The sequence below is a fragment of the Oryctolagus cuniculus genome, chromosome 14 (assembly GCF_964237555.1).
Source record: "Oryctolagus cuniculus chromosome 14, mOryCun1.1, whole genome shotgun sequence".
Classification (NCBI taxonomy): domain Eukaryota; kingdom Metazoa; phylum Chordata; class Mammalia; order Lagomorpha; family Leporidae; genus Oryctolagus; species Oryctolagus cuniculus.
In genome coordinates, this window is record NC_091445.1 from 38,616,475 (window position 1) to 38,639,423 (window position 22,949).

The 22,949-nt window shown below is 48.0% G+C and overlaps 1 protein-coding gene across 4 annotated transcripts in view; it reads right to left on the reverse strand.

Annotated features, from left to right (window-relative positions):
• Positions 1–1,561: 1,561 nt before the first annotated feature.
• Positions 1,562–22,949, reverse strand: part of PTCD2 (pentatricopeptide repeat domain 2) — a 38,717-nt gene continuing 17,329 nt past the window's right edge. For 2 of the 4 annotated variants that reach the window (XM_070056566.1, XM_070056567.1), the window contains 4 exons: positions 22,443–22,556; positions 19,787–19,861; positions 11,542–11,655; positions 1,562–4,391 (listed from right to left, as the gene is read on the reverse strand). In XM_070056566.1, coding sequence (XP_069912667.1) covers positions 4,167–4,391; positions 11,542–11,655; positions 19,787–19,861; positions 22,443–22,556 — 528 coding nt within the window. In that variant the 3' untranslated portion in view covers positions 1,562–4,166. Of the gene's footprint in view, positions 4,473–11,541; positions 11,656–19,786; positions 19,862–22,442; positions 22,557–22,949 lie in introns of all 4 variants that reach the window. The other 2 variants (XM_051833258.2, XM_051833257.2) reach the window with 2 other exon arrangements.

The window sequence follows — 22,949 nt, forward strand, 5'->3', positions numbered from 1 at the left end:
ACCACAGCCTTATCCTCAGGGGACATAAAAAGGGACAGGAGGAAGGGAGCCAACAAGATTCACGTCAGAAAAAACTGGAGACCAGAATATCCTTTAAGTAAGATCAAGTGTCCCATGATCCTTGCTCCCAGGTTCTCAACATGACCAGAGTTCATAAGAAATTTTAGTTCATTCACAAAGAAAAAGAGAAATCTACAATTTTGCCTACCCGAACTGTAGCAGGCAAATCTTTACCTCTTCATTATAATTCCCAGTAACATTCACTATGAATTGGTAAAAAGTTTGCATTTATTTCTTGGACCATCCTCATCAAAACTGCCAACAAAAATCGCCTGGATTATTCTCTTTGACAACCACCATGTCTGTTCTTCAATAGGATTGTGTACATGTTAGGTAGGAAGTCAGTTATGAGCTTATGTGTGTGCGACATAAAGGCCTAAGGAGAAGACATCTATGTCCAGCATATGCTGCATCTCAAAAGTCATCCTGATGGTGTTTCAGGGGCAGCCCCGTATTCGCATCCTGCCCTGCCCCCTTCTACCCGATAACCTGCCAGGTTGGGGGGGGGGTCCCCACCCCTTCTGCCCGACAAATCTTCCACAATCTCCCAGGTGCAGCCCAGTATCTGCATTTCAAATACCCTGCTCCGGATCCCAGTTCTCTAGGGTGTCCTGCCCACCCTTCCTCCAGAGGTGGGGAAGCAAGACCCATCTCCTTAACCCCCCACCCCCGGGGTCCTCAACCTGACTGCGCGCTCAGCCCTCTGCAGAGCCGCCCGTCTGGTCTGGCCAGGTGTAATCTCTCTACTCAACCATGTAACCTCGCCCCCCCGCCCCCCAGTCCAAGCGACTGGGCACTCTCTCGGGTCCTGTTTGGAGAGGTGCCCATCCATCCTTACAGATGTCCCTTCCCTAATAAACTTTGCTATTTTACCTCCCACTACTCTCTGTCTCACGCCTGAATTCTTTCTTGCGTGAAGACAAGAACCCTGCAATTTCTCCCTTAACACTTTGAGGTTTCTACACCTGAAAGGTAGGAAGTATGCTCCCTCCCCTTGAATCTGGCTGGGCCTGTGACGTCAGTGGAAGTGATGTAACGTGGCTTCCAACACTAAGCCATGAAAGGTGACAGTTCAGCATGGTCCTTCCAGGACACTCACTCTGAGTACCCAGCCACCAGGCTGTGAGGAGGCACCTGTACGTGTTCTGGCACCAGCTGCTGCCAAGGTCCTGGCATTGACCGCCAGAAATATCAGTGAGGGAGCCTTGGAGATGAAGCCATTCCCGGCCGTAATCTGATGATGACTACCCACACAACCTTGAGTGAGAACTGCCTGGCCGAGCTCAGTCAAATCCTAGGCTAATGAGAAATAAAAGCAAAATGACTGGTGTCCATAAGCCACTAAGGTTTAAGGTGCTTCAGACACAGCACAAGATAATCGGCACACCATCCCTAATGCCACCTAGTGGGTGTGTCTTTTTCTCATGATTGCACTGGACTCACCAACCTGCTATAGCCATCTATAGTAAATGAAAAACAATCTACACAGACACATTCAGAGTTGGGGGTAAGACATTCTGTCCAATCAAATATTTTATTCGCAAAGTAAGCAGATGCTTTAGGCAAATTACAGATCACCGAGAAAAACTATTTCTCAAATAAATCACCAAACTTTATAGAATGAGATACCCACCATATCCTCTTTTGAGCACTTCTTCTTTGATGGTTTCTTTACACTTTGGAATGTCTAATATTTCGGGTGAACACTCCATGTATCAGTCATGGTTGTACAATGCCTCTGGGAACAGGTGAACAGGTGTCTTTTTTGCAGTTGGGTATCAGGTGCTACGGCTCAGGGAGTGGGGGGGGGGGGGGAAGGCCCTTGCTATTTATTGCTCACGCAAAGTTGTACTTATGCTTTGCTAACACAGTTATTAGCTACCAACCAGGGCCCAGGATACTAGGGCCCTTTGAATGCTTTGTGAAAATTGGGGAAGATAAGCAAGAACAGGAAGGATGCCCTGTTTCCCCTGGCCTTTGAAGGTGGACAAATCCAATTGCCCTTTTCCTTTTGTTTTCTCGCAAAACACCAGGCACATGGAGAAGCAATTATGATTCCATGAAGGCCCATTTTTAAAACTGGGATAATGGTTCAGAGTGCAAGTGAAATAGACTCTTGGTGGTTTTTGTTTTGTTTTTGAGAGGAGGAACTGTTCTGTCGTGGCTAATTCCTCCACTACACACCAGGTCTGAATGCTGCATAACTCCGGATGCTTCCACAGCACTTCCTGTGTGCCAGGCCCAGGCAGCCTCGCATTCACCAGCATTCACCAGGCCATTTTATCCTCACGCTAAGCCTCAGAGTTAGGTGCTATCATCAAGCTGTGGATGGTGGTCCCAGGTACTTGGTGGAGCCCCAAAAGATAAAGGGGGATACAGGCCTTCTAGCTCCACCCAGAGATGCAAATCACCTACACGGGAAAGTGTCTCAGGCCACAGAAAACATTCTCAGGAAATACTGCAGCTACAGGTATGCTTCTTCCTGGACTGCAGTCCATATTGTAACTGACAGTATTTGGCTCCCTTGCAAGCAGATGGCAACAGGCACCCTAACGGAAAAGGGACTGTCATCACAGGCATGCCCCACAGAACAAAGCCCATGTCAGAGCAGCGGCATGTCCCTACCTGCCCTGCTCGACCTCCTGTGTCCTTGTAGTGAGCTTGATAAACCCAGCTCTGCTCCCCCTGGTGAATCTGCCTGATCAAGTCATGTGGCACAGGTGAAGACACTGAAGTGGGCCCAGGGCCACGCAGTGAGTCAGTCAGGGAGCTCCTAAGATTCCTCCTTGTCCAAAATTTCTGACTGAGTAATTCTTGCTGCAGAATGAAAGGGCCTCAGTTTGGGGAGCAGCACTATCGGGAACAAAGGCGTCACTGAGGAGAGGTGGCCGTGAGCTCTGCTGCGTTCCCCAGGGGCATCGCGCAACAGATCCTAGATTGGAAGGGCTCTGACCTGCTCTCGCGACACTTTCATGTTAAAAAAAATCAAAGAGCAAAACGAGCCATTAACAGATGAACAATTGGACCAAATATTTATGATCTATGTAGAAAACTAAACATTATGTGGATTTTATTGGGACTTAGTTTGAAAATCACATGGCCCACTTTGACCAAAATAGTAATCACTTAAATTCGGCTTACAAATCAGCTCTAAAAGCTAAATTCCAGTTTTGTTTGTGCTGCTGAGAAAACAAAAACAAACATGCTCTCAAGAAGTTTGCTCAGGAACCTGGTTTTATTATTATCATTATTATATTATTATTTACTGAAAAGGCAGAGAGGAAGAAAGATCTTCCATCTGCTGGTTCACTCCCCAAATACCCACCATAGGAAGGCTGGGCCAGGACAGAGCCAGGAGCCTGGAATGGAAATCCGGGTCTCCCAGGTGAGTGGCTGGGACCCAAGTACTTGAGCCATGACCTGCGCCTCCCAAGGTGTCCGTCAGCAGGCAGCCGGATGGGAAGCCGAGTGCACAGGAGCTGAACCAGGCACTCCGATATGTGATGCAGGCATGGCGACTCTACCACTGCACCAAGTGCCTGCCCTAGGATCCTTTTTCTCTCTTTTGAGGATATGTGACCCTACTTCAATGCTGAATAAAAACTTTAAACCAATATGCATATACACACTGGAGCTATTGTTTTGCAGATGGGAAAACGAGGGCTCAAGTACCTTTTTTAGGGTACAGAGAGATGAAGGCATGAATAAGCGTGGGCTATTTCCCAACCTGGTAGGATAGGCTTCAGATCTCAGTTCAGCTAGGGTATGTATAACCTGCAATTCACTCCTCCCTTGAAAAATCAGAGGTGATCACACTGAGAGTGAAATTCATTCCTGGTGGTACTGACTGGGTGCCACCCTGGTATGGACTGCAGCCCCAGCAGGTTGCACGGGTGAAGCTTCTCTCTCTGTCTGAACCTGGATCTCCCCAGCAGGGCCACGGCACGATGTCTGATGAGCGTGCCAGCACTCAGTGGGCCTGGGGGTGCAGTGGGGAGACGATGTGTTGGCACAGCATCCACAGAGGTAGGACACAGGCTTCTCAGGGGAGCCCATCATTCACCAGAAGCAGGCCCTCCAGGTTCAGAGGCCGTCTCAAATGAGGGCTACTCCGCCAACAGGGACCGGTTGAGTGGCTGCAAGGTCCGCCGGCTGACTGTCCTCTTGCTTAAGGGTGGCACGAGGGACTTCCTGTCCCTGGGGGTGTGGCAGAGCAGGGCATCCAGGCTGTAAGTGGTGACCTGGCCATTCACGTGCAGCTTCCTGTAGATGTCATCGAATCTGGCCACAAGGGCAGGCACAGCCTTCACCTTCTCTCTCACTTTGGCCAGCTGGAAGAAAGCAAGAGCAGATGACTGTAGCTCAGTGAGTTTTCCCCTGTTCTCTGGATCCTCCAGGAAGCAGACAGCACTCTGTAAAAATGCAGAGTGCAGACCTGAATCCCGGGACTCGCATGGGGATGACTGGCACACCAGTCAGGTCTAGTACAGCAAAGTCACACCTCGTATCTTCTGAAGGGTTTCAAATGGCACTGGGTATACAGCGAAACACGCCAGGGACAGTCAGCTACCAATGGAACCCACCTAGGACCACGGAATGGTTACAGCAGCAGGCAGGGCTGAGGGCAGCACCCAGGGCTTTGCAGTCAGCTCCTGAGAAGACTGCTGGGAATCATCGTAAAAACCTTCAGAAGTCTAAGGTGGGACCCGATCGGAGTTGGGTTTACCAGGCATTTCAGATCCCGAGTTAGGGCACACAGGACGGTGACTACTCCCGAGGAGGAAAGCTGGCGGCGAGACTGGGACATGGTGGGGTGGATGCCTTCTGGAGGGTAAACCAAAAGGCCTTGCCTGAAGGGGTAAAGGACAAGGAGCAGACTTCAGTGGCTTGAAGATGGGTGCTGTGCTTCCCGAGGGGCGCAGCTGGACGGGAAAACCAAGAGCTCCATTTCGGAGAAGCTTGAGATCCCTGGGAACATCTAAGTGGCTTTGTCAAGAGGGCTGCTGATACAGGAGGGCACTTCAACAAGTTCGTGGAGGGGCCGGTGCTGAGGCCTAGCGGGTGAAGCCACTGCCTGTGACATCGGCAACCCAGATGGGTGCTCGTTTGAATCCCAGCTGCTTTACTTCCCATCCAGCTCCCTGTTAGTTAATGTGCCTGCGAGAGCAGTGGAGGATGGCCCAAGTCCTTGGGCCCCTGCATCCACGTGGAAGAACCAGAAGAAGCTCCTGGCTTGGGACCAGCCCAGCTCTGGCTGGCCATTGCAGCCTTTTGGGGAGTGAACCAACAGATGGAAGATCTCTCTGTTAACTCTGCCTTTCAAATAAAACAGAAGGAAGAGGAGGAGGGGTTGATGGCAAATGGAATTAAAATATTTTTAGCACAAAAATTTTCTGAAATCCAGTTTTCTCATAATACGTGTTTTTCATGAACTTTTTTGACGACCTCCTTAAATATGTGGACTTCACTTTTTTTTTTTTTTCACCAAAATAAACTTAGCTCTTAATTCCATTTCCATGTACTTTCTGAAGTGCCCGGGTATGAGTCTGGGCCGTGGAGGAGAGGTCTAGATGAGAGGTATAAAGAGCACAGTCACAAGTGTACGAACAGTACTTTGTTCTACAAAAATAGCTGCGCTTGAAATTAGACTCTACAGCTATTTTATGAACAAAATCAACATTTCACTTGGTGCAAACCTCACTAACAAGCCTAAATTTAAATAGGAGGCTCAAGCTTCCTAACAAATCCTTTGATCATCTTCTAAATATATCCTAACACTAAGTGCACCTGCACATCTTCCTTTCAAAGAGGAGCTCCTGACTGAACCCTCAGGCAAGCAGCTTAAAAGCACTTCTTAGTGTTCTTTAAAAAGAACAGCTTGTCTTGCCCTTGTGCTCAAGGTGAAATGACTCAATGTGCAGCCCAGGGCTTCCAAGCAAACATGCCATGCTGAAAGTACGTTGATCTAACTGTGTGTATTACATTGGCCATAATGCTATGGAAATATTAAATGGTGTCATTACAGCCATCTTTTAATTTTAGCAGAAAGGGGATTGCACTAAATTTAGTGCAATTTAGTTTTAAAAAAAGAAATCAATGAAGGAACAGCTCATGTTTGAGTGGCTTCTTAATATTATTATAGAAATGCAACATTTCTTTTCAATGCTCCTCTGTTGGTATCACAGCATCTAAGTTGTTTTATCTCCACACATCATGTCTTTTTAGCAACTGGATATAAATACTAAATGCAGTATTTGAAAAATGCAGAAGTTTACAAGAGGGGCACTCACATGTAATCCCATACACACACATTTAAAGATTTATTATTTGAAAGGCAGAGTGACCAAAGGAGAGGGAGAGGAAAAGAGAGGGAGAGAGGGAGAGAGAGCGAGTGAGCATCTTTTGTCTCCTGGTTCACTCCCCCATAAACAGCTGCACTGGCCAGGGACTGTGCTGGAGCCAGGAGCCATGAACTATACTCTGGTCTCCCACATGGGGGGTGGGGCCTAATTACCTGGAGTATCTTCCAGTATTCTCCCAGGTGCATCCGCAGGGAGCTGGGTCAGAAGCGGAGCAGCTGGTTTCTTGAACCTGCACTCCAACATGGGATGCTGGCACGGCAAGTGGCGGCTTAACCTGCTGCACCACAACACTGCCCTCCTCCCCCCACCCCTTCCACACATATTTAGAACCAGCGTTTCTCACCAGCAGCCCCCTGAGTCTATCACGGTAGCCAGGGTACACCCTGGACTAGAGGGCTAGAGTCTTCTTTCAGGTTTTCAGTGTGGGCCTTGTTTGCTTTATACACAGGTGACAAATGTTGACAGACCAGGCCTACGGAATGAGGAGCATCACTGACGCCAAGCCAGCACTGCACACGTGTGTGTGCACGGACATGGACATGCACGGACCCCTGCACACATCAGTCTGTTCCTAGCTCCAGTTCCTCTAGTTTCTAAACTTACTCCGAAGTGGCCTGGATGGGTCACAACCTACAGAGAGCTGAGACCTCCGACAGACGTTAGCTTTCAATGAATCATGTACAGTCAGGAAGAAGCTGCTGGGCAAGACATGGGACAGGACTGGGAAGGCACCAGTGTGGTTGGAGAAGGCAGCCACTCGCCTGCTAGTGCCAATGCGGCCACCTTAGCCGCCAGCCGAGTCAGGATTAGGAAAGCAAAAGGAGGAGGGAGACAGGCAGGGAGGACCGCTGGACACCACCGAGTGTTACTAACATGACGACTGTTGCCAATCTGCAATTTCTCGATGGTTCTTTCCCCTTAAGTTACAAGCTGACAGGGATGCACTCATTACTGTATTTCAGATGGCCTGCAAGCGTGCCCCCTTGTGTAGCGAAGCCATCAGTATGACGCATCTGTTTCCGTTTGCTTTCAATTTTTAGGAATTGCATATTTCTCTCCACTTTTAATTAAATGTTTTATAATTTTGCAGGGCATTTACATGGCTGCAAAGTGAAATACACGAACAAGGTATAATCGGCCCTTGGTATCCAAGGGAGACTGGGTCCAGGACCCCCTTGGATACCATAATTTACACATGCTCAAGTCCCTTACAAGAAATGGGCTAACGTTTGCACAGAACCTGCACACAGCCTCCTGTACCCTTAAGTCATTTCTAGATCCTCTTTGATGCCCAGTATAATTTAAATGTTACATCAATAGCTTTTACTATGGTACAGTTCTTATTTTTAATATTTTCAGCCCTTGGAGGGTTGAATTTGTGCGTGTGGAATCCAAGGTTTTGGAGTGTACACTGTAGGCTCTAAAAAGCTGTGTTTCCATCCCTCACCCTCTTTCAGAGCTGTTTTGATTAAGTTTTGATATTTCCATCTGCTATTTTAAAAAATCTAAAACTATATATATTATATATGTATCCATCCTCTGTCTTGACGTACACTACGCTGATCTGCCTAAAGCATTTTTCACTAACCTACTGAAGTAATCAACGTATATAGTGATCCACTAATAGGCTGCAGCCATTCCCCACTTCTTCTCAGAGCTGCTGAGCAGTCCTTTGGATGGCCACATCCAGTTTATTCAACTAGGCTGCTACAGATGGAAATCTGGGTTGTTTCCAATCCTGTGCGATTACAAACTGGCCTGCAACGCATAGCCTTGTACACACAATTCTTATATTTTTCTAGCGTTTCTTTGCCATATATTCCAACAGCCTTGTACATACAACTTCCTATATTTTTGCTAGCGTTTCTTTGGGATATATACTCCACGAAGTGGGAGTACTGAGTCAGGGGCAAGTTATCTGCAATTGTGATGGACGCCACCAGACGCCATCCCCAAGTCACAGCTGGAACTACAGGAGCTCTCAAAGTGCTAGGCCTACCACCTTGTGTGTCTCTTCTTTCCTGGGCTCTTCCTAGCTATTCTTGCTTGGAAGTTCTTTCTACTCAACTTCAGAGAAGAAACAACGTGGTGTTTGGCCCAGTCCCCGTGAGCTGCTAGTGTCCGTGCCCTCAGAGCCTCACCTCACCAAGACTGAGTTCTCCACCTTTCAAACTTCTCTTCACCCAAGGGAAGAGAAACATCACAGGGTCATTTTATTTTGCAATTCCTTTCAAGTAAGCAAGGTCGAGAATCTTTTCAAATGATTAAAGGCTGTTCACAATTCTTTTCAAGTGAACTCTGTCCATATCTCTTACCTATTTTTCTAAAGGAAAGAACCATAAAGGGTTATTGATTTTATCTCACAATCTTCAAAAACAGCTCTTTACATATCAGCGTTAGTTAGCTCTTGGTCCATGTGATTAAAAATCGAAGTCCTTTCATCAAGCTTATTGTTTTTGACTTTGTTTATGGTATCTTCGATATGTCAAAAACAGGTTTATAAAATTTTTATACAATCAATAACCACATTTTCAAACCTTTCTTTTGTGAATTTGGATTTTTAACTGAGACAAGCTTTTTCATTCTCAGGATATAAAAGAATTCACTGATGCTTTTATCTAGTACTTGTGCAGTTTCACTTTCGAAACTGAAATATCTTACCCATGAGTCCTGTTTCCTGCAATAAGAACATACACAACATTCAGCTTTCGTCCTGGCTCTTAGAAGAGTCCAGCCACTCCAGGGGAGCAGAGATGTCGCCTCTAGGCCACACCAACTCTGCATGCGCAGTCAGTCAATCTCTGAACTGTGGATTCTTTCCCATCAGCTGTCGGCTGGGCCAGGCCACAGTCTGAATCAATCACAGCTTTACAGACCAGTAGGCCTACCACCTCTTCTTGCTCTCCTTTTGTAGGGTTTGCCTAGCTATTCTTGCTGCGTGTTATTTCAACTAAACTTGACAGAAAAAAAAAATGGTACTTTTGTTGAGATCACATGAGGGATATTCAAAAAGTTACAGAAAATGTGTACTAGGAGAAAACTGCGCACAGACTTCAAAAACTTGCACTAAAACGAACTTCCCTTTCATTCTCTTTTCCACGAACCTTCTGAAGACTTGCATTATATTGTCATATTGGCTTGCCAACAGCTGACTATGAGACTGAGTCTTCCTACATAAACACATGTACGTGTTCTCATCTGCAGGGGAGAATTCTTTACTTTAATGAGGGATATGATGCCCAACTGTTTGCTGATGGGAATGATCCACAAGGAAAAGGATGCTGATGATCTTTAAAAGCGGGAGGGCGGGGTCGGTGCTGTGGTGCAGCAGGTCAAGCCACCACCTGCAGTACCAGCATCTCACATGGGCGCCGGTTCAAGTCGCCCCGGCTGTTCCACTTCTGATCCAGCTCTCTGCTATGGCCTAGAAAAGCAGTAGAAGATGACCCAAGTACTTGGGTCCCTGCACCCACATGGGAGACCTGTAATAAGCTCCTAGCTTCGGATTGGCACAGCTCCAGCCACTGTGGCCAACTGGGGAGTGTATCAGCGGATGGAAGACCTCTCTGCCTCTCCTTCTGTCGCTGTGTAACTCTTTCAAATAAATAAATAAATAATCTTTAAGACAAACAAATAAACAAACAAAAAAACAGAGGGAGGGGAGGGCATTTGGCCTAGTGGTTAACCTGCTGCTTAGAACCACCACAACCCATATGGGAGTTCTGGGTTCAAGTTCTTTTTTTTTTTTTGACAGGCAGAGTGGACAGTGAGAGAGAGACAGAGAGAGAAAGGTCTTCCTTTGCCGTTGGTTCACCCTCCAATGGCCGCCGCTGCAGCCGGTGCACCGCGCTGATCCTGGCAGGAGCCAGGTGCTTCTCCTGGTCTCCCATGCAGGTGCAGGGCCCAAGCACCTGGGCCATCCTCCACTGCACTCCCTGGCCATAGCAGAGAGCTGGCCTGGAAGAGGGGCAACCGGGACAGAATCCGGCGCCCCAACCGGGACTAGAACCCGGTGTGCCGGCGCCGCAAGGTGGAGGATTAGCCTATTGAGCCACGGCGCCGGCTGGGTTCAAGTTCTACTTCAGGTTCTTGATTCTAGCTTTCTGCCAATATGCTCCCTCCCCCTGACCCTGGAAGGTACCAGGGGATGGCTCAAGTTCTTGGGTCCCTGCCACCAATATAGGAGACCTGGATTAAGGTCCTAGCTCCCAGCTTCAGCCTGGGGAGCTCTCTGTTCATCTCTCTCTGCCTCTCACACAAATTAATATGTGTGTGTGTGTATGTATAAATAATCTCACCAAAAAAATAATCTCACCAATTAAAAAAACAAGAGTGAGACAGCCGCTGGATTGGAGTGGGACAGAAGGGATGAGCCCTCATGCACAGCTGGTGACACTGGCTGCAGAGCTGTGTGCTCACTCACGGGCATGCAGGCATAGGGCCCACACTGTTACTGTGGCACTCTTTCTCATCTGATTTCTTTTTTCTTTTCTTTTTTTTTTTTTTTTTTTTTGACAGGCAGAGTTAGAGAGAGAGACAGAGAGAAAGGTCTTCCTTTTCTGTTGGTTCACCCCCCAAATGGCCGCTGCAGCCAGCGCGCTGCACCGATCCGAAGCCAGAAGCCAGGCACTTCCTCCTGGTCTCCCATGGGGTGCAGGGCCCAAGCACTTGGGCCATCTTCCACTGCACTCCCGGGCCACAGCAGAGAGCTGGCCTGGAACAGGGGCAACCGGGACAGAATCCGGCGCCCCGACCGGGACTAGAACCCAGTGTGCCGGCGCCACAAGCAGAGGATTAGTCTAGTGAGCTGTGGCGCCGGCTTCGTCTCATTACTTCTATTTTCTCTCTGAAACAGCAAGCACGGTCATCAACTGACATAAGAAGGTATTGATGGGAGAGGAAAAAGGCATAAAATTGTCACCCAGAAAGAAAAAGTATACAGCATGGGAAAAAGAGTAAGCTGTCCTGGCGTTTCAGAGAAGAAAACAATCCCTGCACTTGCAGAGAGAAGTCTGAGTCAGGACGACAGCGAGGCTGCCGCAGAGGCTGTCTCTAAGGAGGCGGCTTTGCGGCGGAGACACTCACTGTCAGTGGTTTCTGCAGCACAACCAATACTCACCAGCTCCTCTGAGAACTCGTGCCTTCTCACAAATCTTGATGAACTTCCTTCTGCAGCACCTGTTAGTATCTTCATTAGGGTTTCCAACGCGTTTGACTGGATGTGGATCATAATCTGAATACAAAGAAACACGCAAAGCCAAGGCTGAGCCAGTATGTCAGTGCTGAGCAACGCCGCGCACCCTCCCTGCTTTGCAGCGGTCACCCATCTTCACGTGCCTGCCCCCGTGCAGGCTGCTCTGAACAATGCCCACCAGTCACAACTGGCTTTCCACGAGCCAACCAAGATGGCGCCACCTCGAACCTTGCTGACATCCTGACACTGGCGACCACCAGTATGTGACCCGGGCCAGGTACTGAATCTCTCTCTCTTTTTTTTTAAAGATTTATTTTTTTGAAAGGCAGAGTTAAAGAGAGATAGAGGAGAGAGACAGAGGAGAGAGAGAGACAGAGAGAGAGAGAGCGAGATATCTTCCATCTGTTCCTCAAATGGCTGCAATAGCCAGGGCTGGGCCAGGAGCCTCTTCCGGGTCTCCCACGTGGGTGCAGGGGCCCAAGCACTTGGGCCATCTTCCACTGCTTTCCCAGGTCATTAGCATGGAGCTGGATTGGCAGTGAGGCAGCAGGACTAGAACCGGTGCCCACATGAGATGCCGGCGCTGCAGGCCGTGGCTTTACCCGCTGAGCCCCTGAATCTCCGACTTGAAATTTCTTCTTCTGTAACACGGGGAAATTACCTTTAGGATCCACATTTTGGGTGATGCTGAGTGTGGATTAAACAGCAGCACGTGGGAGTTACTCGGGAAGCAGGGCTCGCGTCCTCCCTCCTGTGTGCTCTGGACCCAGCGGCGAGGCTCAGAACATTCCCTACCACTGGCTGGGGCAAAGTCTGGGTACCAGTGGTGCTAACCGCGGGATCTGTTCTGTTGCTTTACATGTACTTGAACACAAAGATGGCTGTAAACATATATGTCTTGAAGCATCTTTGGAAATATCAGAATCATCTAAATATCCACCTATAGGGGACTGTCTAAATTATGATCCTACCTCCCAACAGTGAAAGACTATATGGCTATGGAAGAGTATGAAGAAGTCCCAAAGGTACTGATATAGAATTATCTCTCTCTCTCTCTCTTTTTTTTTAAAATATTTAGTTATTTATTTGAAAGGCAGAGTTACAGAGAGGCAGAGGCAGAGAGAGAGAGATCTTCCATTGGCTGGTTCACTATCCAAAGGCTGCAATGGGTAGAGCTGGGCTAATTCAAAGCCAAGAGCCTGGAGCTTCCTCCCGGTCTCCCACACTGGTACAGGGGCCCAAAGGACTTGAGCCCTCTTCTACTGCTTCCCCAGGCCATAGCAGAGAGCTGGATCGGAAGTGGAGTAAGCTGGCTGCCCGTATGGGATGCCGGAACTAGGCAGAAGCTTTACCTGCTATGCCACAGCATCAGCCCCCCCAAATATTTTTTTTCCAAAATTTGGTTCTGCTTTTTGTCAGCTGTGGTGCAGTGAACATCTTGTCATATATTAACAAATATTAGAAAAAAGAAAACTCCATTTTTATCAAATGTACAGCATTATGGAAATATACCATGTTTCATTCTACTCACCAATGTGTATACATTTTTAAAAAATGGCAATTTCTTAGACTTGATTCCCAGAATGAAATTCTAAGCCAAGGGTATACGCATTTTTAAGGCTCTTGAACTTTATGAAAGGTAGTTTTTCTGGAAAACATTTTTCTTTTTTATATTGAACCAGCTATGTTCTCTCTCACCTGTTTTGTATCATTTATTTGTTGAGTAATTTATCAGGATGTCGGGTTATCTTTTTTAAAAAATGTATTTATTTGAAAGGTAGAGAGACAGAGAGAGAGAAAGAAAGAGAGAGTTTTAAATCTACTGGTTCTTTCCCCAGATGGCTGCAACAACTGGGCTGAGCCAGGTTGAAGAGCCTGGAACTCCATCCAGGTCTCCCACATGGGTACTTGGGTTATTTTCACTGCTTTCTCAAGTGCATTCGTAGTGAGCCAGATCAGAAGTGCAACAGCTGGGACTTGCACTGGCACTCATACGGAGGCCAGCGCATCACAGACGCCAGCTTAGCCTGCTGCATCACAACAGCAGCCCTAAGGGGTTCCCTTTGGTCCTCAAGAAGAGAATGAAATGATCCCAGGCAAACTAGATGTGAGTGCAAAAAGCCTGATCTAAACTCAATGTTCTAAAGTGCAGGCAAAACCATGAGCACACCCAATGTTGAGACAACTCTCCAGGGGTCTCTCCAATTTCTGCCAGTCACGTGAGCAAAAATATGACTGCCTTTATCCCTACCTTTTCCAGGATGCCTCATGAACCACAGGTGGAGTGTCTTCTCCAGAGCAAATGGGCATGGCATGTTTACTGCTTGTTGTAAGAGAGTTGGAGGGGCTGGCGCTGTGGTGCAGTGGGTTAATCCTCCGTCTGCAGCGCCAGCATCTGATACGGATGCTGGTTCTAGTCCCAGCCGCTCCTCTTCCCATCCAGCTCTCTGCTGTGGCCTGGGAAAGCAGAAGATGGTCCGAGCGCTTGGGCCCCCGCACCCAGAAGAAGCTCCTGGCTCCTGGCTCCTGATCACTTCAGCTCAGGCCATTATGGCCCTTTGGGGAGTGAACCAGCGGATGAAGACCTTTCTCTCCCTCTCCCTCTCACTGTCTGTAACTCTATCTTTTTAAACCTTTAAAAAAAAAAAAAGACAGAGAGATTTGGGTTCCCTAAGCTCATGGTTCTTTTCTTCAATGCAACCCCCATGTGCAAGAGATATACTGGGCTTCTCAATGTCGCCCTATTGGAACTGGGGCTCTGGGAGCTCATGCAAAAATACAACCACTGTGGTTACTGCCACTGCTGTCCTAAACCAACCTTTATCCCCTGGTACGCTGTGCGTCACAGCAGCACCCATGAGTCGGGCCAGGCTAATGAATTAGCTTGCGAGTGGGGTAAAGTCTTGGCATCTTCACGTTCTTAACAGCCGAATAATAAAACCAACGGCAATTTTGCGGCAGCACTGTCTCTCCTCAGAGGCAAGGACAAGTCGACCTTGTGGAACACTGCGTCTCCAGTTCCTGGCACTGGCTCTCCCTGAACAAACGGGAAGGAGAGTGGAGGGCCCCAAGCAATTTGCAAGGACAAGTCACTGGAGCCCTAGGCGAGCAACCAGGTGCTCCCACGGGGGTGGGGGCCAGACAGCAACCTCACTGCTTCGATTTTCCCCACCTCCCTTCCCGCCTCCGGCAACGGCCTGTGATTCAGCCGGGATCTCAAGAACAAAGTTCACTATCTTAAAACACTGATGACGAGCAATACACACGAGGCCGTTACCAATGAAAGACAAAGAGAGAGCTTCAAGTTTTTCAAAGCCACATCTCAGGGTGCAGTTAAAGAAAAAACTAAAGCAGAGTACAGCATATTGCTTTAACCTCACAGATTTCAAAAAAGCAGTGAGGGAAACTGAATTAGCAAGGAACAGGAGAAATTATGGTGAGAAAACCTATTTAAAGAACGCATACTTCCTGTCCCCTGATTTTCTGCAGCCTCAGGAAATAAGCCACAGGACACCTCTGACCAACAGGAACAGAGTTCTGAGCAGGCAGAGGTGTACAGTTCTGGTTCTTTTAAGCTGGGCAAATCTCAGGGTGTGGTCCAGACTGCTGGTTTTCTCATCAATACCCAGCCTCCCTTTCTTCTTTGGTAACAAAACTCTCTAATTCTAATTGATTCTGTCGCATGCGGCATTCAGAGACGGTTATTTCTCAAGTGTCTTTGCAATTCAGTGTGGTCACAGGATCAAATTCCGGCCAAAACCGTGTGAGCACAAGTTGTCAGATGAGATGGCTGGGATGCACCGCCCCTGACCTAGACCGACAACCTCTAGTTTTTTACATGCAAGAAAAATAAAGCCTCTAATTTATATATACTTAAGCCTTCACTGCTCCCAACCAAATGCAATTTTTAATTTATGCATAAGGGTGACGCACTGCCACGAAGCGACTTGGGGGAAATGAGACCTGTCTCCTTTCCTGTGTGTGCAGCCAGAGACTTCACAGTGCGAGCTGGAAGTGACCTCCAGAGGTCAGCCTCTAGAGGGACCTCACTGAGTAGAAGGGACACAAAACAGTCACCTGTGTTATCAAATAAATGATACAAGTAGCAAGACCAATCACATGTCCCTTGGATGGTAAATGGGTCACCACTTGGAAAGAAGTCAGATTTCTAGAAAAACGATTAGAATTCACAAACAGAATCAGTGGAAAGTTACCGTGTGTCCATCTCTCTGCTACTTTTAGACATACATGGAAGTAGTGATTAATCCTTTGGTGTTAAGCAGTGTCACTAAAGAGGGACCATTGTTTTCTTGAGATTGACGGGTTTAAATTCAGACTGAAAGGGCAGAGTCAACATCTGCGTGTCTCTCGGAGAGTCTCTGCTAAATCAATGCAGTGACTTAGCAGGGAAAACAACAAACCTCCGGGTCATTTAGGTGGCAAAAACAACATAGATAAAAGAAAATTAAGTTTGGGGAAAATTAGGTAAATTCAATTTCCAATTGGCAGCAGCACAAGATTTTCGTGTAAGGCTTTGATTTTTGAAGCAGATCAGAAAAAAACCAAACCATACCCTACATTTATCTTTTTTTAACACTGCCTGGACGGTCTCTCTACTCTATTTCCCATCCCATGTGTCAGGCTCCCGGGCCTTAATAATTAATAAATTGCCTTTAAGGGTTCCAAGTGACACAGCCTTGGAGAAGCTAAGGCCATCATCAATTTTTGCAGTTCTCCAATAACAAACACCAGAATCTGAAAGACCACCAAGCTTGAGAACAGCATCTTCCAGAAGATGAAACACACTTAGGTTGCAACATGAGCAATTCAGACTGGACTGGAAGGACTTCCTGAGAATTTCTAAACAACAGGATTCCATAAGTTCCCAGACAACCGGTACTTCCTGATGGTGGTCATGGAAGGATGATTCCTCTTCCAGATCAATTCAAGCTGCCTCACCTGGTCCTTGCCCGAGTGCAGCCCACCCCCCATATGTAATGGCTGACCTGCCTTCCCAGCTGTCTGAGAAGGGGCTGGCCCGCTGCCCTGGCTGGCCTGCTGCACATCTCTCCCTCCTGGGGATGGACAGCTCCACTTTCGCAGCCTCCTGGCTTATTTCCACCAAAGTACTTTCCCATTTGAAAACAACTATGGGGGCTGGTGTTGTGGCACAGTGGATTAATGCCCTGGCCTGAAGCGCCAGCATCCCATATGGGTGCCGGTTCTAGTCCCGGCTGCCCCTCTTCTAATCTAGCTCTGTGCTATGGCCTGGGAAAGCAGAAGATGGCCCAACTCCTTGGGTCCCTGCACCCTTGTGGGAAACCCGGAGGAAGCTCCTGGCTCCTAATTGGCGCAGCTACGGCCATTGCGGCCAATTGGGGAGTGAACCATTGGATGGAAGACCTCTCTCTCTGCCTCTCCTCTTTGTGTGACTCTGACTTTCAAATAAATACATCTTTAAAAGAGAAAGAAAGAAAGAAAGGAAGAAAGAAAGAAAGAACGAACGAACGAACCATTACCAGGTCTCCTATCAACCACGTCGGCACGGACTGGGCCGAGGAGTCTAAAGCACGGATGTGTGTCACACGTACCTGGGCACGTCACGTTTTCCGACACCCAGTCAGCGGCCCGTCTCACCCCTGCACTGAAGATGCACAGCCCTTCCTGGCTCTGTAGGTCTGGAAGGGCACAGGAGCCCTGACTCTGCTCGCTACCTTACTCACCCGCAGCATCTGCACTTCCACATCTGCACTACGGAGATACTGTTCTCAGTACAGCACCTCGCGGGGTGCCTTAGCTAAACTGAGTTACAACCCAGCCTATGCCAGCCGCTTCCGTTTCTCACTGTGAATCCTGACTGCTCCACTCTAGGCAAAGCTGCTCTCCATGTAGAGCGCCACCCCCAGGCTCCCCTGCCTTCCTTGCCTACCCCCGGCGTGAAGCACATGGACAGCTCTCTGGCTTAAGTGGAAGAGCCTGGCTAATTTCATCAATCCACCTTCCGGCCCAGCGTGAAATCAGCATGTGTGCACGTCTCCCTCTCTCCCAGAAACAGACACCAGAGCTGTGCACATCCAGCAGGAAGCAGAGAAGACGACAAGAGAAGCATCCATTGCTGGTTCCAATAGCCTGAGCGTGTGCACTCTGGACCTGGCCCAGCACTGGCCTCCTAGCCCTGCCTTGGCCAGGAGCTCTCCGGGCTGTACCACTTGTAGCCTCTCTTGGGCCCCCGGTCTCAGAGCAGGGGCCGGCTGCAGAAGGCTATGCTGGAAGGGCTTCCGGTCCTCACGGGTTTCTATGCAGCTGCTGTTCCTGCCCTGTCTTTCCTGATGCCCCCCTTCCCCCTGCCCCCACCATTACCAGCTATACACAGGGAAGTTCTGCACTGACAGCCTGGACACTCACCCCCTCCAAAACAAACCTCTCTGCCAACGTCCTTCAGGAAGTCGGTCTCTTCCCTTCCAAACCGCCTCTCTTTTTCATGTTCTCTGTCACCACTGCCTCTGTCTTTCCGGTTCCTTAGACTCATCTTTGATCACGGGAGGAGCAGGCGTGAAGCCCACTGCGAGCCTCGGACTTCTTGTCTGCCTTGTCCTAGCTATGAAGTTTACCCAAAGAAAGGCTGCCGCGCTCCCGTAAAGTCGTCTGGGCACGGGGGCAAGGGTGGCATATGAGGACGGCCTCTGTGGGCAGCACCGAAAAATCAGTTACCTTTATTCCCTTTAGAAGCTTGGAGTTACACCTAATTCCTATTCGCTGGGTTGAGAGTTGGCTACAAAGGAATATTCCTTTTTGGGAACTCACCCCAGGCCAAACAAACGTTACTGGTATTAGCAAACATCCACTGAGCCCTGACCCCGTGCTGGCCACTGCGCCCACTACTGTACATGTCTTGGAATCCTCATCATGAAGCGGCTGCTACTCTGCTTCAGATCTCAGGAAGCAGGGTCTGTGGAGGTAACTTACCCGGTGACGCACAGCGAGAAAGGGGCTCACAGCACACAGTTTCTATTCTCCCAGACGGCAGCCTCCCCACCACCACCAGAGTGCCCATCACCTCCATCCCACCAATCCCACCAGTCCCACCTATCCCCTGTCCCTGGCCCCTTCCTGCACACTGCCTGCCCATGACCTCTTCCTTCCCAGGACCCCTTCTTTCCCTCCACTCCCTGTCCTGGAACACCCCCATCAGCTGTGACCTGTCACCCTAGTCCATGCCACAGTGGGCTGCGCATACTTCTGTTGGATTATTTTATTTATTTTTATGTAAAGATTTATTTATTTTGAAAGGAAGAGTTGGAGAGAGAGAGAGAGAGAGAGAGAGAGAGAGAGAGAGAGAAGAATCTTCCATCCACTGGTTCACTTCCCAAATGGCCACAAGGGCTGGGGCTGGGCCAGGCTGAAGCCAGAAACCAGGAGCTTCTTCCGGGTCTCCCAGGTGGATGGCAAGGGCCCCAGCACTCGGGCCATTCTCCACTGCTCTCTCAGGCACATTAGCAGGGAGCTGGATCAGGAGGTGGAGTAGCAGCGACTCGAGCAGTGCCTTTATGGGACGCCAGCAGCGCAGGTGGCAGCTTTACCTGTTACGCTGCCACAGCACAGGCCCCAGACTTCTGCTCCTTTGAAAACATTCTCCTCATCCCAGCTCCTGGACTGTTTCAGGACCCTGGCAACACAGCTCCAAACAAGGGACACAGGTGGCCCAGAGAACGCAACAGGGTGGATGGGTCCGGTAGACGGCATCACTGTGGGAATGAGGACAGGGCCTGTTTCCTGAGTGCTTATCGCGTGTCAGGCACTGCTTCATGCACCATAGGAACACGAGCTCGTTAATCACCAGGACAGGTATCTCTCAAGGAGGCTGGAGCTCCGCCTCTATGCCCTCCCTCTCTCCACATTGACAGGCTCACTAGACTTGACACACGCCTTCAGTACTTAGCTGTGTTGTGTTTCTGAGTAGATCCACCTTTCCCATCTGTTTATGAATGTGCTATGTTGACTCCCCCCGTGGGTGGGGAGGTACTGTACCTCTCACAAGAGGATTTGGACAACGGATCATTCATTTGAACTAAATGAGGACCCTGGGCCATCATGTCAATGCACACAACAAAATTCAGCATCATTTCACCACATTTCAAGTCTTACTTTAAACCATCAAGGAGTCACTTACATTTAAGTTAGTGCAGGTTATGCTTTCTGGATTCATGATTTGGGAAAAAATGGACACAGCTTTTGCCACTTGATTCTAGAAGGGAAAAAAAAAATCAAGTTATATCTCAAAGCAAGATCACTGTGCCGCCACAGAGATCATTTAGAGAAGACGGGATATTCCTATGCATGAGGACCCAGAGTTTGGAAGTGCGCAGATAAAGGATTTCGGTGATCAGAAATAAACATTCCCTAAGATGTTTCACCCAGAGTCTTGTTAGTGGATGTTCTCACAGCTACCTGAGATGGGGGCTGGCACTGCCCCTTCTCCAACAGAACTGCTTTCAAGACAAACAGGAATAAGCAATACGAATGCAAGCCCCATCTCAGACATAATTAGAACAGAGAAACCTCAAAGCACAGTAGAGGTGGAGGCAGCGCCAGAAACGTGGGAGATGGAGCGGGGGACAGTACAGGAGGAGGCAGGATCGAAATGAGAAAAAGGAACAAGATCGAGTAGATCAGAAGTAGAAAAATACCAGGCAGGCCAGTGTCTTCACAGCAGAGCTCCATCCTGGATGACAGAGGTGTGAGGCCTGAAATCTGTCTAGAGGAGAGCAAGCGTCACCTCGGAATTTTAAGTCTGGTCAAAGCGTAGTTCAAGTACAAAAACCAAAAGTCCAATAAAATAATTTCAACTATTATTCTCCTGAAGAATTTATTAGAAGACAAGACCTTGGCCAACCAGGAGAAGACTGGGAAAACAACAGCACAACACCTGGCAGTAAACAAAGAACCTACTGAACTAGACAGAGGGCCAAGTCACATGTGGGAATATGGTTACAGAATGGAGTGCACTTGCTACACACTGGACAATGAGGAAATGACAATATGAATAGAAGTCAGGAAGAGAAGGGAAAAGAAGGTAAGGGGCGGAGAAAGCACCCCTATTTCTTCGTCTTTATTATCTGCAGATTGCTGACAACTCAAATGTATTTAAGAGAAAAGTCAACATTATGAGAGATAACATATCAACTAAAATTAAGTGGTGGAAGAGGAAAATAACAGAAAAAGGAAAAATAAACAAATTTTACCATTACTTATGGTAGTAACAAATTGACATTACAAAAGGATTGAGGATGAAGAATATTAAAGTATAGCTTTAAAGTAATCACAAGGGCAAGAGCACACAGACAACAAGCACATGACACATTTTAGAAGTTAAAAACCACAAAGCATCACATTAAATGAGACCTAAGATCAAATATATGTCATACTAATGGGAAACAGTCCAAGAAAGACGAGCATCATATCATAAAGCAAAGTTGAAATTGAGGCAGTGTATCAGAGACATGCCTATGAAACGAAACCATTCAGAAAGATTACCAAAATGGGGGAGGGGGGGCTTGGAAAAGGCATGTATCAGGCAATTATAAACCCAATCAGAACCAGGAGACAAAACACAGAGGTGGAGTTCATAGCAAAAGCAGCAAACACAACGGAGAGGGGTACTCTACAGTGCTCAAGCGAGGGAGTCAACGACTCCAAACCAATGGTAACACAACTGTGCATCCAACGCTCTAACCCACACATGCCCAAGGGAAAACCACAGGTGCTACAAAAATAACCAGAAGCGCCAGCCTTTAATTTATCTCGCTCAGTCCAGGAGAGAAAAAGAGGACAAGAAGATTCCCTGGACAGAGAGGGACGCTTGGGGAGTTAAAGAAACCATCAGGGCCCTATGGAAGGCTGGGAAGAACATGTCCTCTCGAGTTCGAGTTCTTCAGTGGCTCTGTCCGACAGAGCATGGAAACGGACCACTGTTACTCGCGTTTGTAATTAAGCCAAGAACACTCCAGCCGTGTTTCACCAGCTGGACTGGTCATTCTTTCTGCTACAACATTTCCGTGTACGCACAGCAAGCCTTGGAATAGGAACTCCCCAAAGAGGGGGCTCTTGTTGTTTTTTTTTTTTTTTTTAACTTTTATTTAATGAATATAAATTTCCAAAGTACAGCTTATGGATTACAATGGCTTCCCCCGCCCCATAACTTCCCTCCCACCCACAACCCTCCCCTTTCCCTCTCCCTCAAGGAGGGGGCTCTTCTAAAGAGCATGTACTCCAGACTTCCAGCTCTGAGTGACCCCCTCCAGGGGATGGCTCACCACTGCCCCTCTTCTCTCTGGGCCTCACCTGTCCAGTAAGAGGGAAACCATCCCACAAGTCTCATCTGAACAGTATCTCTTGGGTTTCACTGTGAGACCCCCCCATTTCCACACCGGGTCAAGCCCATGCACCCACTCTCCTGAGATGGAATCAGCTTTGGAGAACATTAAATGGTTCTCTGAGAACCTGATCTAGAAGATGGAGCACTGCAATTTTCATTTTTAATTACCTGAGAAATTTCCTGTAGAGTGCAACTCCCCTCCTTGATTCTCCACAGGATCTAAACCAACCCCCTCTAAACAAAAATGCTTGCTAGGTCCTCAATGCAAAACGGAAACTTCTTTTTTTAAGGCACAGAGATAAACTTTTTTGGAGGGGGCAGACATAGAAACACAGGTTTCATGGCAACAAAGACATTGGTTTCTTTATGGGAACTTCTTTGCAATGCAGTCAGAAGGGCAAAAATGCAACAGCAGGAACAAGTGAAAGTACAGTGTGCACCCTGACCTTACCTGATTCAGAGCTAATGCCACGGCGAAGCAGGATGCTCTCCTGGAGAGAATTTCCCCTCTGATCAGGGCTTCCTCCCTTAACATAGTGCAGATTTTGAAAGACTCGGGGCTGTTCTGTGAGGAGAGGGGATTGCTTAATAAATGTCGTGTACCTTTAAGTTGCACAAAGTGATACACAGAGTTCAGTACTTCAGCTTTCCTTCTGTGACTGTTTCCCAGAGCCCACCTCAAGCCACCGAAGTGACTACGCTCCATTCAGACGATCTGCATGTAGACAAGGTTCCCTGTAAGTTAGCAGCTCAAGTCTAAATTATCTTTGTTTTTAAAGCTTGCTGTCAATTTTCTGAATTGGAGCAGTTTCACAACACACACAGATTTCTTTGTCTCTGGGCAGGGTGGATTCTAGACATAAGCCCTACAAAGTACAAATATACAGAGTCTGCCTGTCCCTACATTGAATAGTACAGTGAGGCTCAACACTTGGAAACTGCTGGAATACAAATTATT